Source organism: Ctenocephalides felis, unplaced genomic scaffold, assembly GCF_003426905.1.
Source record: "Ctenocephalides felis isolate EL2017-DRISC unplaced genomic scaffold, ASM342690v1 CF-g0.4_SCAFFOLD_01170, whole genome shotgun sequence".
Classification (NCBI taxonomy): Eukaryota; Metazoa; Arthropoda; class Insecta; order Siphonaptera; family Pulicidae; genus Ctenocephalides; species Ctenocephalides felis.
Window position 1 is genome coordinate 1,959,599 of NW_020537324.1, and position 19,015 is coordinate 1,978,613.

Here is a 19,015-nt window from a genome sequence, read left to right on the forward strand (position 1 = left end):
AGTTTTGTTTCAACAAACAAAAAAATGCTGTTTAATAATTAAACAACAAAAATGGATTCTGTTAAAAATCTGCTTAATATATAATTTATATGTCGCAGCACTTTCACTGCATATTCATTTTAGTTCAGCATCAAAACAAACTTAGTTGTAACTATGGAAACTAAAGCTAAACACATGGTTGACGATTAAACACCTTAGTGTTGGGTTAAAATGGATGCTGGTTATGAAAGTTTAAGAGATATTGCAATAAAAATAGTTAAAGATCATCAGGATACTGAAAGTAACAAAGGTCCCAATGAAAGATCAATTTTTATTCTTGGTAGCAAATGTTGTGTAAGTTGCTTCATCACTTTACCCGACATCAGAAGATTATTGTGTATAAATATTTATTTATCAAATTGCAGGGAAAAACAACACTACTAAATCAATTTTTGGAGAAAACTGAAGCCATTCGTCCAACTCTGGCTTTAGATTACTCGTTCATGAGAAAAACAAGTCATGCAGGGCAAAATATGCGAAGACAGGTATACAAATTTTTATGAAATAATACGACTAATTTACTGTAAATATTTATGTTATTATTTGTTTAGGTATGTCATATATGGGAGCTGGGTGGTGCATCTAGAACATCTTCAGAAACACTAGTAAAAGTACCATTTATGGCCTCTTCAAAGCAAACTGTTATTCCTACGACTATTGTATTAATGTTGGATATGTCTAAACCAAAAAGTATTTGGTCTGATATGGAAGAAACTATTGCCTCTTTAAAATTGGCACTTTCTATTGAAGTAAAGCGATGAATAATATAGTATAAACATAATTGTATAATTTTGAATAATCATTTAAATTTTATACTCACAGGTAAGTAAAGGATCGAAAGAGGTCTATGGTTTATATCAGAACAGAATTGAAAACCCACTTCCAGAAGATCATCCTGATGTAGGATCAATCAATCCATTTCCGGTTCCACTGTTAGTAATTGGTGGAAAATATGATATATTTCAAGATTACGGTATTATTAATAATATAAAAAACGTTAATCAAAGATGTAATGTTTTATTTTTGTTTAAGAACCTGAAATCAAGAAGAGAATATGCAAAACCTTACGTAGTTGCTGTCATTTGTTAGGAGCTACTTTACTTTTCTATTCCCAATTCGACTCCAATTTCATTAAGAGGGCTAAACAAATTTTAAACGATGCTGCATTTGGACGCTTAAACGATGCTCAAGTTAAAGGTTTAAGTACGGTAAGTGTATTCAAATGTTATCAATTTATCTATTATATTTACAAACAATTCTGTTTCTTTGTAGGATTACAATAAGCCGCTGTTTGTGGTCGCAGGATCTGATTCCTGGTCCAGTATTGGCACGGAACCATTGACATTATCAGCCATATCAGTAGCTCATTCTCAATGGTTTCCTAGTGAATCTTTTAAAGCCGTGACCATTGAGGATCCGGCGGCAGATCCTGCATTTCGAGAAGACGAACTGGACGCTGCACGTTCTCATGCGACGCATAAAACAGTGATAGATTTTAGATAAGAAATTGAAATGGTAATGGTCAGGTAATTTGATTAGTGCCTTTGCAAATGATAATTAACTTTTTTAATCTAATAAGATTCATATTTTTGTTACCTTGCCAGTATTCTATCAAAAATATTGCTGAAATTGGCAGGATTTTAATTAGAATAAAATACCAATTGCATTTGGAGTTTATATTTGGAGTTTTGTAATAAATGTTCTCTGCAAATGTGATAAATAATTTAAACTATCAAGTCATGTGGTGAAGATCTGCCGGATCGTTTTTTCATAATAAATTGTTTGAATAATTTTTTTGATGATTTTAATGAAACATTATAGTGTAGAAATACAGTTCATTATTAGATGATTCATTAAACGAACATCCTAAATTATTGTAGATAATATCATAGAAAATTCATTTAAGTTTGCAGTAACAAGTTGCGCTCATAACTTTTGACTGGTCCTTTATGTATTATAGATAATTTGACCATGTTATGTGATATCAATATTTTAAATCAATATGTTTTAATTTGAAATATTTCATTTAATACAAAGTATGTATCATAATAGTAAATAAAGATAAATTTGTTTCTATTTGAATTCAAAATCTTCTATCGTTTCTTTGCTTTCACGGGTGATGGCGTTAATTTTAAATGAATCTTATAAGAAATCAGTAGAGCAGTGGGCGCCGAACCAGCTGACACTTTATACACAAACCGCACTCACCTCTCTTTCTTTAAACAATGAATAAATATTTGCTTTATTATAATGATTCATTTAGTGTTGAGTTGAATTAAAATGTGCAGTATTTTATAAATAACAAATAATCCATTACAGTTAAAAAAACACCGTAAAATTGAAGTTTATAATGTCCCATGTGTTAAGTGACTGACGGTGAAATGTGCACCTGTGTAAAATTCTAAGTAACGCGAAAGGAGCAAGGTAAGTGGAAATTAAATTTTGATTTATTTAGTATTTAAAGTACTTTAGGTATTCTGTAAAACAAATGACAAGTAGATGGTGGAGCGTTTTATGTATTTTTACCCAAATCTGACGTTTGTGAAAATGTCCGCGCTTGAACATAACCTGTACTGTATGCGCCGATTTTGATGCAGTATTTGTTTGTAATAAATGACACGTAATGTTTTTCGCATAGAATTAGAGCTGTTTTATATTATCTTTTACAAAAATCATCGAAGCGTCGACTGTAGGTAACGTTATTTGCCTTTTAGTTACCGCTTGGTGTACATTAGAAAGGCTAGCATGTAGCCGCCGAAAGAGAGGCAAAATCAGTAGATCAATAAACTTATCTCATAGACTTGATCTCAACTATAGTTACAAAGTATCCATGTAAAGTTATTTTAATTTATATTGTTTCAGTTTCACTGAATTTCATTTGATCAATATTTTTCTTCAATGTCCGTACTAAAAAAGGCAAAAAGTGTTCAGGGTCACATAATTGCCGATTCGCTTGAGCAAATTCAGCGTTACGTAACTAACATTTTCTAATCTAAAGCATGCTCGAAAAAATCATACATGCGATATTTATTATATTCATAAAGGTATCGATTTTATTAGATGATTATATGACCTTGTTTTTGTCGTTAAAATTACTAACAGTTAAAATATAAAAATTCATTAAATTAATATTAAGGCAAAATGAAATTTATTAAACAACTTCAGACGTGTTGTGATTGCACACACTGATGATTTTCTATTATTATTTATTTATACGTACACAATTATTGTTTATATATTTTTAACATTTGTAAAAGTTTATCCAGAAAAACATATTTGCTAATTTTGGGTTCTCGACGTTTCATGCCATCCTGAATCCTTCGACATCAAAATTAGAAAAAGTATAAGCCAAACATTGACATTTCGTCCACGTTTTTTTAAAAAAATGGCGCTCCCGTGTCAAAAATTTAAATATCGTTTGATGAAACTTGATAAGGACAATTATTGTTTATATATTTTTAACGTTTAAAAAAGTTTGTTCTATCCAGAAAAACATATTTGCTAATTTTGTGTTCTCGACATTCTATGTCATCCTGAATCCTTCGACATCAAAATCGGAAAAAGTATTAGCCTACATTTGACATTTCGTCCACGTTTTTTTAAAAAATGGCGCCCCGGTGTCAAAAGTTTAAACACTGTTTGATGAAACCTAATAAGGACAATTATTGTTTATATATTTTTAACGTTTAAAGAAGTCTGTTTTATTCAGAAAACATATTTGCTAATTTTGTGTTCTCGACGTTCCATGTCATCCTGAATCCTTCGACATCAAAATGGGAAAAAGTATAAGCCAAACTTTGATATTTTGTCCACGTTTTTCCAAAATGGCGAACCGATTTTAAAAATTTAAATACCGTTTGATGAAACTCGATAAGGACAATTAGTGTTTATATATTTTTAACGTTTAAAGAAGTTTGTTTTATCTAGAAAAACATATTAGCTAATTATGTGCTTCGACGTTCCATGTCATCCTGAATCCTTCGACATCAAAATTGGAAAAATTATAAGTCAAACTTTGACATTTCGTCCACGTTTTTTTTTCAAAAATGGCGCACCGATGTCAAAATTTTAATGACGTTTATGAATCTCAATAAAGACACGTGTTAATAATAAGAGCTGTTTGTTTATAATTATCAGATTGTGCAAAATTATTTGCCTAAAGTTTTTACCAAAGTCGTGAGTCGATTTTGAACATTCAAAAGCTTTTCCAGATATATCAGTTGGAAATAGCCCTGATTTGGTACAGATCGGCCAAGCTGTTTCTTCATAATTAATTGTCAAAAAAAACTGTTTTTGACGATTTTGACGTAAATTTGTATGATGCCAATCATAATTTTGACGAACATCCTAAAATTTAATCATACATTTTAAAGTTTTTTTCTGACAGCTCTAAAAGTTGCTAAATCCTTACTCAAGGATAAAAAGCAGGAGTACATGTTCTTATTGATATTTTTTTTATCACCTTGTTTTGTTTTATTTCTGTCGATAGCACTTTGTTTAACATATATTAACATTTTTTAAGTTATCATAAATGACCTACATTGCAAATCAAGGCGTTTGACCGTAATGCATAATAATACAAATATAGGTGTTTGAATTCTATTTGACGTCGGCAACGTAAAAACATACCCGATAAGATCAAAATTGCTTTGTAAATTATAAATTAGACCAAGGAATATAATGTGCAATACTGCATTTTAATGTGCAATAAATAGTTCAGTTCCGGAACAGAAACAAAGAAATACATATAGTAGTTCCTGAACAATTTTAATAATATTAGATAAAATCACAACAGTTTTTTTTTTAATTTTTCTTATTAAATGTGAAATTATTTCAGTACAGATTTTAAATAGATGCCAGTGATCTGGGTTACCCAGATCGCATTACAAGAAGAAGCAACCTGTACTTCCTGTACTTACTTCCTCATTTAAATAGCACTTTATGTTCTCCCAAGGAAATAAAAAAAATCATGATGCTCAGTCAATTTTTCCTACCACTTTTGATTTTTAGTTCCAAAATTTATTGATATACAAATGGTTTTTGATGCTATACATACATATATAATCTGAAATTGTTTCAGATAGTTCGAAAAATTTCAAGATAGACTGAAAACGTAGTAGATAGTCTAACAAATGTTCTCGATAATCTGAAAGTATTATAGGTAGTCTAAAAGTAATGCTGATAGCCTGAAAGTGTTTTGTTTATTGAAGATAGACTTCTGAAAACGATGTAGATAGTATAAAAATATTCTAGGTAGTCTGAAAAGGTTATAGATAATGTAAAAACATGCTAAATAATCTAAAATATGATAGTCTGAAAACATTTCAGGCTGAAATCGTTGTAGGATGTCTGAAAACGTAGTAGATAGTCTGAAAATGTTCTAGATAGTCTTAAAATGTTCTAGATAACTTTTTAGATAGACTGAAAACTTTTAGATAGGCTCAAAACTTTTTAGATAGGCTGAAAACATTTTAGATAGGCTGAAAATTTTTTAGATAGTCTGAAAACGTAGTTGGTCGTCTGAAAACATATATAGCAGATAGTCTGAAATTGTTCTAGATAGTCTTAAAATGTCCTAGATAATATAAAAATATGCTTGATAGTCTAAAAATATTCTATTTTAACAGAGATTATTGTAGATAGTCTGACAGCATTTTAGATAGGCTGAAAACTTTTTAGATAGGCTGAAATTTTTTTAGATAGTCTGTAAATGTAGTTGGTGGTCTGAAAACATAGTAGATAGTCTGAAATTGTTCTAGATAGTCTTAAAATGTTCTAGATAATATAAAAATATGCTAGATAGTCTAAAAATATTCTATTTTGTCCGAAATTATTGTAGATAGTCTGACAGCATTTTAGATAGGCTGAAAACTTTTTAGATAGGCTGAAAACTTTTTAGATAGGCTGAAATTTTTTTAGATAGTCTGAAAACGTAGTTGGTAGTCTGAAAACATAGTAGATAGTCTGAAATTGTTCTAGACAGTCTGAAAATGTTTTAGATAGTCTGAAAGTGGTATAGGTAGTGTGAAAATGTTTTGTTCGTAAAAGATAAATTACTATAAGATACTATCAAGGATAGTACAAAAATGTTTTAGGTAGTGTTCGCGCCAATCAAAGCATGCGGATATATTTGATATATTAAACAAAAAATCATCTATCAAAAAATTATATAAATAAATCAATCAATCAGATCGTAATCAAAAACAGTATTAAAGTTATTGTAAATACACTTATAACTTGTTATTAATACAAAATAAATATATACAGTTATCAATTAAGTGTTTTACATATGGTCCTTCGAAAAGTAAATTCAAATTCAGTCAAAACAAGATCTTAAAAATCAGGTAGTTTGGAAATGTTCTAAAACGTTGTAGATAGGCTGAAAACTTTTTAGATAGGCCGAAAATAAAAAAAGTTGGTTCGAAAAAGTTGCAAACCGTCTGATAATGTTGTGAATTTATTCATTACTACCTCCTCTTACTATTTGCAAACTAAAAGGTATAACTTATTTTCTCGGAGGGACTCCACTCATGAATAATAAGGTAAATCAAAGTAGTATAATTTCAATCTAAATCTAAATAAAATTACAAGAGATTATTCTGAAATTAGAAGATGAAATCTGCAGTCATGAATATATATGTCACCTGTTTTTAGTTCCTTTTCTCAAATATTTCATCCAATAAGTATATTTTATTAAGGTCATAGAAAATGATTTGTGATCAGTGTTGCATTTGACCTCTCAAGAACTAATCTTCCAAGGTAGTCGCAATGCAGACAAGGACAATTAAAGCCTTCATCAATTTCTAAACGGTCGTAATGAACTGTTGTTGCCCGTTCGGATTTGAATTGAATACGATTAACCCCTCGCGCTTCCTCGCACCCCTCCTGCTCGTTCGGCAACCTATTTTATAAGTTTAATTCAGGTTCCCACAGTTCCGAGGGGAAGCCGTGGGATACTTTTACTGTTTTATTTTTTTTATTATATGTATATAATATATTTTTCACATTCTTCTTATTTCTCCCTTTTTGATTCGTTTCTTACTTTTTCCCTTTGTAATCGTGATAAGCTGCCAATAAATGCGAATTTTTCTCAAAAATAATACCCATTAATTCTGTAAATGATTAAAATTGGTTGTATAATGCAAAATTTTATTGCAAATTTGTAGGCTAGTAATTTATAGTCACTATGAAATTTGACCGTGCATTTAATACGTGCAAGAAGTTTGTTTGTTGACAATGGATGATTATTTATAAACATAAAAATTATATTTTATTATTTTTCTAGTATTTTTTTATTATTCAGAAATTTTATTTATATTATTTATTAATTTTATTTTCATTATTATTTGCTTATATTTTATATCAAATCATATTACGGATATTATTTTCATGTAAATTTTATCCTTTGCACTTTTATTTATTTAAATTTTTTATTTTTTATTATATATATTACTAGATGCTAATGATTTAACAGTTGTAATAATTATTGCAATTAAAAAAAAAGTTATAAACAGTAATTTCTTGATTATATACTTATATAATTATTTTATGTAATCAATAAGTATAAGTAAAATCTTAATATTTTTTAAAAAATGTGTGAAAATTAATTGACTTAAATGATATTTATTTTTTTACAATTTTTTAACTTTAACTATAGCCTAAGTTATATAGTAATCGCCCAAAAATCGAAAATGAAAATATTGGCATATCTTTAGGTTTCCGAGGTTTCTAAACATTTTGGCGTACCTTAGAAAAAATGAATGTGTGTGTTTGTATGCAAAATATTTTGCACACGTTTTTGGGAGCACAGATCAACCGATTTGAATGATTCACAAAGCAATAGAGATAGAAGTGGTGATTCATTTTTGGCAGAGACAGTTCCTGCCGTTTCGGAGCTAAACGTTAAAAAAAATGTAGATTTTGAGATTGAACGACTGAAAAATCTATTTGTTTGTTTGAACAGTGTAAAGAAACGATTAATTTTTGGGGAAGGCAATCTTTTTTTTATATGGAACTTTTTTTAATTTCTAAAAAATCGTCATTTTTGAATTTCGAAAATGGTTGGGATTTTAGTTTTAAATCTAGATAAAATTCCTAAGCTCACATATATACTTCAAATAAATAATTTTAACTTCATTTAACTAAATATAAGATAAGGTCTTTAATTTTAACTCCGCCTTATTAAGTTTTATTTATTTTTTATGTAAACATATGTAAACGTCGTTGTCCAATCTTTAAGCTCTTATATTTTGTATAAAGCATACGAATAATGAAAGCTCTAAAGTATTTATAATATTCTATTTGAAAAAAATCCAGCAATTCGTTAATAATCGTTACGATAGGAGAAGTTCCAGCAATTTGCCTTAACTAATAGTTTTTTTTTTTTCAAAAATATTTAGACCATGGGATTTTAATAATCCCATACTCAAACTATCATCTATAACAATACATATCACATATCGTTCTCCAATCACACGCCTAATAAAAACGATAATAATAACACTTCAACAAATTAAATACAACGCTCATGCATAAATACTTAAAAAACCATCGGGCAATTGTGGGCGACGATGAGCGGGCGTTTATAAGGGACCCCCTTACACAATAATAACACAAATCTAGTTTTAATAGGGACCCCTTTGTGATGGTAACCCTCAGAAATGTTTTATTGATAAAACCGAATAAACTGATAAGGAAAGGGGTCAATTAATTCTGAACCATATTGAGTTGAAATTAGGCCTAGTAGGGTGTTAGGGTACTTGATAAAATACGGCCATCTGAAAGGATTTTATACAATGGATATATAATGAACCGGTGGCTGGGTATGCAAATTTGTAATATAATAGATAAGCCTATTTTTAACGGAGATCACAACTATCCTAAATTAGTATTTTTCGAGAGGGCAACCCAGCGGTCAGCCAAATGGAAGTGTAAATTTGATATCATACTGCTTGATATAAAAGTGGCCAATCTTGGGTTTGAACCCGGTATTAGCTTCAACTAGTCCACGTTCTTAATAGGTATGTAAAAGATATACTAATACTTCCAGGACTTTTTTTATAGATATAATATTATATGTGTCTTTCATAAAGATCCTAAAAATTTTAAAATAATGATGATTTAAATAGAGGTATTTGGGAATAAATACTTTTGCCCTACTTCTATAACAACATTAATAATCTATTTATTAACCCTTTCCACTTGCGAATTGCAGAATTAATACGTAATTTTCTACCGGAGTGGTAGCATCTAAGTTGAAAGGGTTATTTTTCTCATAACTAACAATCCAGTAGTGAATATAGCAACATATCCTTTTTACCATTTATAGTAGAATGTAAAAAAATCTATACGACTCATTCATAAAATACGGTCTTTAGAAGTATTTCTCTATTTACTCACCTGTTACCATTTACCATTGCCATCGATAAATTAATAAGTCCCATTAATCAATTCAAATGATTCATGTCTTCCAAGAACCTCCGTATGATTTGGCATTGATGATTATGTGTGTGACGTTATCCTCGAAATATTTAAAGTGTCTAGAAGAAAGAAGCGTTTCTCCAAATCGCACCTGTGAAATTATTTTGATATGTTTGACGCACCATGTGCGGAGTGCAATGACATTTCGATGTTGTTCGACCGTAATGTGCGTGCTGTTTAGGGACATGTAATTAATGAGACGGACATTGCGTTTACCAGCACATAAGTAGTAATAGATTTTATATCGGCAATATTAGTAAGGGGGTTGGTTTGATAATTTGCACCCTCAAAATATGTGGAGTCTCCCCCGTGAGTCTAACCACTGAGGTTAGAGCTATAGGCACTCAATCAGAAGTTCCAGATTTGGTTCACGCCGCCTTGAACAGCCAGATCAAGCAGTAGTGATTTTTTACTTGGTTTTACTTTGAATATACATGCAATTTGTTTCCAAGTAAAAATGTTTCTTGCCCAGCATTGTTGCATCAATAAAAAATTGATACAACAATTAGTATTACAGAAGTTGTAATAATAATCACATTGGGATGGGACAACTGTTTGGGTTGCCATCTATAAAAGCCTAGGTCATTAAGAAGTTAGATCAATATTTTCTTTTTATCTTACAACAATCATAAGCATGTTAAAGTTCTTTAATGAGTAACTATTTAAAGTTCAAGAAGCTATATTGAAATCTTCTTATTTCCAAGAACACACTCTCAAAATATATAGAATCTACCGCGCGAGTTATTGGTTAGAGCTAAGAACTTTCTAGATTTTTAGAAAGAGGTTCTAGATTTGGTTCACACCGCCTAAAACATCCGGATGTCAAGCAGTAGTGGCATCAGCTTTAATTTGGAAATACAAGTGAAAATCATTAGTATTACAGAAATTGTAATAAATATTTATCACATAGAGATAGGTCTACTGTTTGGGTTGCTACGAAAAGCCCAGGTCATAAAGAAATCAGATAAGATTAAGTATCAAATATGTAGATCAATCTTTTATTATTACTTTACAGCATACAGAAAAGAAACATGTTAAAGTTCTATAAGCCGCAACTGAACTTGAAAGTTCAATTAGCTGTATTAAGAACTACTTATTTCTAAGAACGCTGTTGCTATTAGATGGCAACGTGTGTGTTTGTATGTACAATATTTTGTGCACGTTTTTGAAAGCACGAACCAACCGATTTGAATGATTCACAAAGCAATCGATTCCTATTGATAGGGAGAAGTGGTGATTCGTTCTTGGCATAGACAGGTCCGGCCGTTTCGGAGATACGCAGCTAAATGTTAAAAAAATAGTAGATTTGGAGAGAACAAAGCTTTCAATTTGAATGATTCAAAAATTAATTTGCTTGTTTGAACAATGTGAAGAAACGATTAATTTTTGAGGAAGGCATTATTTTTTTTTAAATTCACAACTTTTTTTAAATTTCTAAAAAATAATCTATTTTGAATATGGAAAATGGTTAGGATTTAAATTTTAAATCTAGATAAAATTCCTAAGCTCACATATATACTCGTACTTCACGTTGCTATTAGATGGCAATTCATTGATTGTCTTCACTATCTGAGATATAGTTCTTGTTTTTTACTGAATGCTGTTAGAATGGAACTCCACGTTAGGATATTGCAGAAATGCCCCGAAAGGATTTATTTCCATCTATATTTTCAAGTAGAAACCCATGTCGCTAGTGCTTCACATCAAGCTGTCCAGGGTAATAATCATATTGAGATGAGATAACTGGCTGGGTTGCCATCTATAAAAGCTCAGGTCATTATGAAGTCGGATAAGATTAAGTATCAAATATGTAGATCAATCTTTGCTTATTACTTTACAGCAATCAGAAACATGTTAAAGTTCTATAAGGCGAAAATGAACTTGAAAGTTCAACTAGCTGTATTGGAACTCCACGTTAGGATATTGCAGAAATGCGCTGAAAGGCTATATTTCCATCTATATTTTCAAGAAAAACCGATGGTACTAGTACTTGCATCAGACTGAACAAGGTGCGGGTATTGAACCTGGACTTCTGATTTCCTTAACCACTTATTATATTTTATTATGCAAATATACATCTAATACTATATTTTTTCCGGTATTGAACTATTAGAAAAATTTTAGTCATAAAATTATAGCAAATATAGATTCTGTTGGGTGCCTATTGGGTTGCCTTCTCAAGAAGCGGCAGGAGAAAGTTTACCAAAATGTTCAGGAGATAATTCACCAACGTTGTTCAAGAGAAAATTTGCAGCTCATTAAATTAAGTTCTGATTGGTGTTTAAAGATATAAAATATATCAAAACGTTTTTTTTTCAAATAAATATTGTGTTTTCTATCTTTCTTCTCCTAAGCTCTCCGTCTATTAGAAATTTATCTCAACCCGTATTGACAGCTATGACATCAACACTTTATATCAAATCACTAATTAGGATTACGTTCCATGCTGACATGTTAAATGGATATAATTTTGCAGGCTATTAGCAGTTTCGCATTTCATCATTATTTATTCTGATCGATCATATTGCTGAGCGAATGGAATAGCAAAATATTACATATACATTATGGATGGATGCATTTCGCAGAACGATTGAATTTTTTAGTTTGCATAACAACATATGGATTTAATAAATTATCAGTGTGCTTTTGATTCGCATGCGGAATTAATCACATGATATTACTCATGTGACCTATAATTGGTACTGGGAATATTTTATAGGTAAATTTTGAAGTTTTGAAAAAGAAATTAAGCGCTTGCGAGTTTTCACCAGAGCTTGCTGATTTAAGTCGAAGCCCTTTTCAAATACATTACTCTCTTCATATTTTTAACACAATTGAAACCAGCTAAAGAATTAAAAAAAAATAATCGCGGAGTTAAATTTCTCAAGCTGTACGCCTTCTTCTTCATAATCTTTATAATCCTTTACATTATGAATCTTTTGTTCCATTATAATTTATGCCAGTTTAACAATCGACGTATAATATTACCACGATCGAATGCAAGTCGATGGTAGACACGAAATGACATCATCAGAGGTTGTATGATTCCATTGTCTTGTAATCTGCAAACGTTTCTCTAATTGCTTTGCTAAAGTTGTTGTAAAGTTCTCAAATGCAATATTGGTACATTTGAGGAATAATTCCTAATGATAAGCGAATTCCTAAGGGATGCAATAATCAAATCGGGATTTGAAGACTGGCATGCCAAATACGCGATATAATAGGACCCCGATAATAAATACATCGGCCTGTCTCGTTCTTCAGGAGAACCGGTTTACAAACACATACAAATCGAACGCTCAGGTACCTTTAGCGAACCGCGTCAGAATTTTTCCAGGATTCCTCAATTTGTTTATAAAAATATAATAAAATTGTAACTATTTCAATTTTATTTGTAAAACTACATTTTTGTATCATTATTAACGTGTTTTTGTGTCGTTGTAGAGAACAGCTGGAAGCACTTAATGCTTATTGTGTTCATGTTCTCATTACTCAGGAATATGAGAATTGAGAAATGTTTCTTTTGTAAGTCCACACTTTTTCATTCATTAGAAAGCTCTCGTCTTGAAGTCGTTTACTCAATAATTTACATGTTTGTCTAAATAAAGAAATAGTAGAAACTTAAATACAAATTGGAATAAGAGCATCGGTAGAATATAGTATAAACAATAAAACAATTTTAAATTGTTAAATTATAAAATAATCCTCAGTTCATCTATTGTCAAAGGGATGTGAAATATTTTGCATGTCTATATTTTCAATATCTTTTATTTAATTAATACAAAATATTATTCTTGCGACTAAATCTTTATTTTCAACTAAATTTTATAAAATATATCATATATGATGAAATATCCTTTTTGTCAACTTTTTTTTTATAGTTTTTGAAATATTATTTCTGCGACTAAATTTTATTAACTAAATTTTTCAAAATATATTTATATCAAGCAATGTGATATATTTTATATAGTTTATTTTCAAAAACATATTTTTTATTTAAAAATTATATAAAGTAATGCGACTATATCTTTATTTTCAATTATATTTGTCAATTTTATTGTCAATTTTTTTTATAGTTTTTGAAATATTATTTCTGCGACTAAATTTTATTAACTAATTTTTTCAAAATATATCTATATCAAGTAATGTGATATATTTTACATAGTTTTTTTTTTTAAAACATATTTTATTTTTAAAAATTATATGGATTAATATGTAATATATATTTTTTTTTTCAAATTTTTTTATATAATTACTAAAATGTGATTTTTGTTAAAATTTTAATCTCAATTTATATTTAATAAGACATAATCAAGTAAATAATTTGAAATATTTTATATATTACATTATTAACGTCTTTTATATTTTGTATAATTTCTGAAATATTTGTATATAATTTCTGAAATATTTTTTCTGCGACTAAATCTTTATCTCAAACTAAATTTTATTTTAACTGCAGTAGAGCCTCATTAAGACCGCATAATACGCCAGTTTCAGCACTTTGAAACATAATGTTTCTATCCCGCATAACACGCTTTCTGGCGTATAAAGACGCGTTTTTGGTACGGTTTCTGGGAGAAATATAAATGAAATATTTTTAATATAAATCAAATACTACTAAATATTTATTTTCATTTTAATATAATTTCAATTTAATTTTAATATAAAGTAAAAGGAAGTATTTTATTTTATGAATCTTGCATATACAGTTTTTTCCAAAGTACTATTTCTGCGAATAGATCTTTGTTTTCAATTAAATTTTGCAAAAATGTATTAAGTGATATGAAATATTTTATAAATTTTACTTCTATTTTTTATATTATTACTAAAATATTATTTGTTCAACTAAATCTTTATTAATTCTTATTTTTCATATAACACTAAATAATACAATTGATTTTGAATATATTATAGAATAGTGGAGAGAAAGGGTACTAACTTACAATTGTTTCTTCTCTATAATTAAATTTTGTAAAATATATCTTTTATTGTTCATTATTTCTTACAACTGCTAAATAATTTAACATCTAGTAACAATAATGATCAATAACATAAATTTAAATAAAAATAGGGTACAAAATAAAGGATAGTATTTTCATTAAAATGATATCCGTAGCATGATGATTTATTATAAAATAAAAGCAAATAATAATAATAATAAAATTAATAAATAAAATAAATAAAATATATCAAATAACACAAAACCCTTTATATAGTTTCTGAGATTTTTTCATTAAAAAAAAAACAATTTGAATTTTAATGATTATTTTATAAATCTATTATCCTGCAGTACCACCGTCTCACAATCATCGGTTAAAATTCAAAACGTCCTCGTAACCGTTGGCCTGCCGGTCGCCATAGCTACCCGACGTCCTCTTCGCCCTTCTCCGCCCTTCTCCGCCTTTGTTTTTAGTTCTGTTCTCCTTCTGCAACGTGCGCTGCATTCGGCGTGCGCAAGAAAACAAGCCACAGTTGGATACCACACCGGGTACGTCTTGTCAAATCGTCGATCGGACGATCAAAAACCGCGTTCATAATAAAAATCGGTAAAAAATATTTTTAAAATTTAAAAATAATTAATTTAAAATTGTAAGTAAATTTAATTTGTTTGAATATTTAATTTTGAATCGTTAACGTTCGCGTTTTAATTCCCCGGAGGCCATAATTGAGTCGGGATCGGTTATAAAACCTGATATGAAGTATCAAGCTTTTGTGTGAATATTTCTAGTGGGGCTATCTGCAAATTAGTTTGTATGTGACAACTAAAGTCTTATGCAAATAGCGATGTGAAATCTGTGCAAGACAAAGGAATTATTAAATATTTTAACTGATAATAAATGTTGTTAATATACTACTGTGTATGTGCAAATAATAATTACAACGTATCTAAAAATAAGTGATATCTTTTGTCGCATTGGATAGACAGAATGCGTATTTCTTGTTAAACGACAGTGTGGTTACTTTGAAGGATGTGATAACTTCTATCTTGTAAATTTTTCGAATAGTGTTAAAGTTGTTTTTACGATGGATAATCCAGCTGTTTAAGTAATCAGATTCGATGGCGCATATTTAAGGTGAATTTACATATTATATGGTATTTTGTTCCGACGGAATTTATTTAAGTCATCTATAACTGTAGATTTCCATTGATGTTTTTGTATATCTCATATAATCAGCATGTAAATCCTTTTAAACAATGGAAAACATCTGAAGACTGAAATTCTTCCGTTGCAAACAAAGAGCATGTGACCTACGAATGAATAAAAAATATAAATATTTCTTTCTTAATGTGCTAAAAAACACGGGCACGATAATAGAGTAAATTGAAAAAGGGACGGATCAATTATTTAAAACATTAAAAACATTCTAGTCGTACTTTATAATTTAAAGTTGGCTTTTGTAATTTAAAATAAAATCTCTTATCAGTTTGTCCTTTTTACAAATTACTTTACGTTCTATTCTGCGAATGGGGTGACAGAAATTATTATTCTGATATAAATTTATTGATTCACATTCTTAATACTAAAATTTGAAATTAAACTAAAGCCTTAATCCTGAAAAGTATATAGTACCACGTTAGCCTAAATCAGGGCTTCTTAAACTGTGGGTCGCAGATGGGGTCGCGTAGAAAAATTCTGGTTTCGCTAGAGATTTCAATGCCAAATATATCTGTATCATTTTATAACATTATGCCTTCATTTATCATTTTATGACATCCTTTTTGTATAATAATATCCTAATAAATAAATAATCTAAAAATATTAATTTTTTCTTCTTATATTTGTTTGGGTTCGTCAAAAAATCGAAATTACAAAAGGGGTCGTAAAGAAACTCGCAATCATAAATGGGGTCACGAATGACAAAAGTTTAAGAAGCCCTGGTCTAAGTCGTTTTTCTGAAAAGTATTAAACATATCGATCAATCAATTACCAATTACATTATCTGGTACCGTTAGATAAAGCAATTTTTAGAAATTGAATTTTCTTTAACAGTTGGACGTTTTTGTAAAGTTTCTACTAACATTTTTGACTCCATTGTAAGTCTATTATGGCTAGAATATGATTCTGATATTTTCTCGTTACATGGACTACATTATTTATTTGATAATCATTCTAAATGTTAGTATTTGTTCAGATTATGTTAATGGTTTTAATTTTAATCTTGCAAGATTTTGCACCTTAATCCGTACCTGTGCTAAATTCCTTACTTGTACCGGTTTAATAGAGAGTATCATATAATAGATTCTTTTTTGAATAATACGAGGAAATAATGAATAAACACAAAATTAAGACGAATTTAAAGTCTAGGCGTCTAGGCACCTAAAGCACATTTTTGAAAAATGCAAAAATACCTTTTTTTTTTCTTGAAAAAAACAAAGAAACAGTAATTTTTAATCATGAGCCAACTAAATACAGATACAAAAATCGTCAAAGTTTTTCTTTTAATTTAATTGCACTAAATTTAATAGCATTTTTTCCTCAGGGGGTGCGACTGTGGCAACCTCACCCTATATTACAAAGTGAATAAAAAATTTCTGTCACCTTATTCCCTTATTCGCGATATTACAAATTGATGTTTTGCATGAGCTCGCATGATATTGGAATTTGTTAAACGTCGATGTATGGATAATGTAATTTGATATTCATAATGGATGGTTCCGAGCAAATGTCCATTGTCCATGTGTATTTTGATGATGATGGTTTACGAACACGCCTACAACCTAAATGGAACGTCGAGTCGGTTCTTATTATTGTCATAAGCGTTTATGCATTCCACGTTTCTTGTTATCGAGAAACGGTGATTGCGAAAGCAAGGGAGAAGTTGAAATTAAATTCCTCGTAAGGAAAAGTTCAATGATTTTTATAAAGGAAGAATTTTTATACTGTAGATCAGTGATCCCCAAAGGGGTTTACATGGACCCCCAGGGGTTCATGACAACACTCATGGGAAAGTACTAAATTTGTCCTTATCTACTTCTTTAGTACAACTTTTACCTTTATCTGAAAATTCATCATCTTGAAAAAGTTCTAGATTTTTTTAAAGCACTTTGTAAAATCGAAATCGGTTTACCACTACCAGATTGAAAACCCATGAAGGTATTAATTTTGGCTCCATCTACTTCCTTAGTACAAGTTTCATATTCTTTATCTGAAATTTCATTGTCTTGAAGAAGTCTTTTGGATTTTTCTAAAGCACTTTGTGAAATTGGTTCTGTTTACCACTACCAGATTGAAAACCAACAAAAGGACCAATTTTGTCCTTATATGCTTCTTTAGTATAATTTTCACAATTATCCACGAAAAAAAATCGGGGTAAATGGGGGATCCACGAAATTCACGACACAAAAAAGTTGAGGAACCTTTACTGTAGATTATATCCCATCAAATATATTAGTTATTTATATAAGCGTCTTAAGTTTTGCAAAAGCCTAAAGTATTTCGAATTCTGGTAATCCATCCATTTCCAAAGCTCTGCCTTACAGGTTTACTTTAATTAAATACCTGTTAATAATCTTCTAAACATTGAAGACAAGAATTTTTATTACCTACGTCAGTATTCAAACAAGGAGAATGTATCACCACTACTGAGAATCTGTCAAGTACGTGTATAGAAAGAACAAATTAACATAACAGGTATAATTTATTTCAAACAGACGAGAATGAATATTCTATAAAAACAACTGACTGAGAATTTATATTTTATTTGGAAAAATTATTGCGATCTTACAAAATTGATAGGAACTAACAAATTGATAGGATTTACCAAGCAGGGGTCGGAGGATTACCCCAAATAGGGTAAAAATGGAAATTTTGGGGTAAAAAGTGTGTATTTTTAGTTGATATTTACTGTATTTGCTACGTAGTATGGGAGTAATCTTATTTCACCATGAGGATAATATGATCCTAGACAAACATAATTTGGGGTAATGATTAAAAAAGTTTGCCGACCGCAGATGTAAAGGATAATATTAAATTAGACTAAAATCAAGAAATCTATTTGAGACAAATATCACAAGTTCAAAAAAAAAGTTTACTTAGAGGGAATTACAATCTGTTTCCATATATCAGAAATGTTCAGTAATTATTTTGTGACTTGTACTGAGAAAAATAGGAGAGCTTTTTAATAATCAATTCGTTATAGAAGCATGATTAATTATTAATTTATGATTATAATAGGGAACTAAGAATTCAGAATCAATAAAAATGAACAGCAGAAAGCTTGCTAATTTTTGCATATTTTTTTACCTTTATACATTACCTGTACAGATTTTTTCAGCAATCAGTAGTTCCTTATTTCTTATATATATTCCTTAGCGATGAGTAGTTCCTTACATAAGAGTAAGAAAAAAGTCTCTTTTATAAATAGAATATTCGTTTCAGGAGCTTTCTAACTTCAAATACAGTCTTTTCCTCCCCAGAAAATAAATAATTCAATAAAATTGTATCTTGACTATTATTTCTCTATTCATAATAAATATTTCAATCTTGTGGTTTCC

The 19,015-nt window shown here is 29.5% G+C and overlaps 2 protein-coding genes across 4 annotated transcripts in view; both read left to right on the forward strand.

Moving 5' to 3' along the window:
• The first annotated feature begins 210 nt into the window (after positions 1–210).
• On the forward strand, positions 211–1,542 carry LOC113365901 (cytoplasmic dynein 2 light intermediate chain 1). Its single transcript, XM_026607442.1, has 6 exons — positions 211–333; positions 405–524; positions 591–788; positions 862–1,012; positions 1,072–1,247; positions 1,312–1,542. The coding sequence occupies exons 1-6, from the start codon at positions 211–213 to the stop codon at positions 1,540–1,542; spliced, it is 999 nt and encodes a 332-aa protein (XP_026463227.1).
• Positions 1,543–2,213: 671 nt separating this feature from the next.
• Positions 2,214–19,015, forward strand: part of LOC113366510 (protein numb-like) — a 45,366-nt gene continuing 28,564 nt past the window's right edge. For 2 of the 3 annotated variants that reach the window (XM_026608128.1, XM_026608130.1), the window contains exon 1: positions 2,214–2,463. The gene's annotated coding sequence lies outside the window, so the exon portion shown is untranslated. Of the gene's footprint in view, positions 2,464–14,861; positions 15,594–19,015 lie in introns of those variants that run through there. The other variant, XM_026608129.1, reaches the window with a different exon arrangement.

Coding starts and splice junctions, on each gene's coding strand:
- LOC113365901 (XM_026607442.1), top strand. CDS start 211: ATGGATGCTGGTTATGAAAGTTTAAGAGATATTGCAATAAAAATAGTT. Junction 334..404: donor TTCTTGGTAGCAAATGTTGT/GTAAGTTGCTTC, acceptor ATCAAATTGCAG/GGAAAAACAACACTACTAAA. Junction 1,013..1,071: donor TGATATATTTCAAGATTACG/GTATTATTAATA, acceptor TTTTTGTTTAAG/AACCTGAAATCAAGAAGAGA.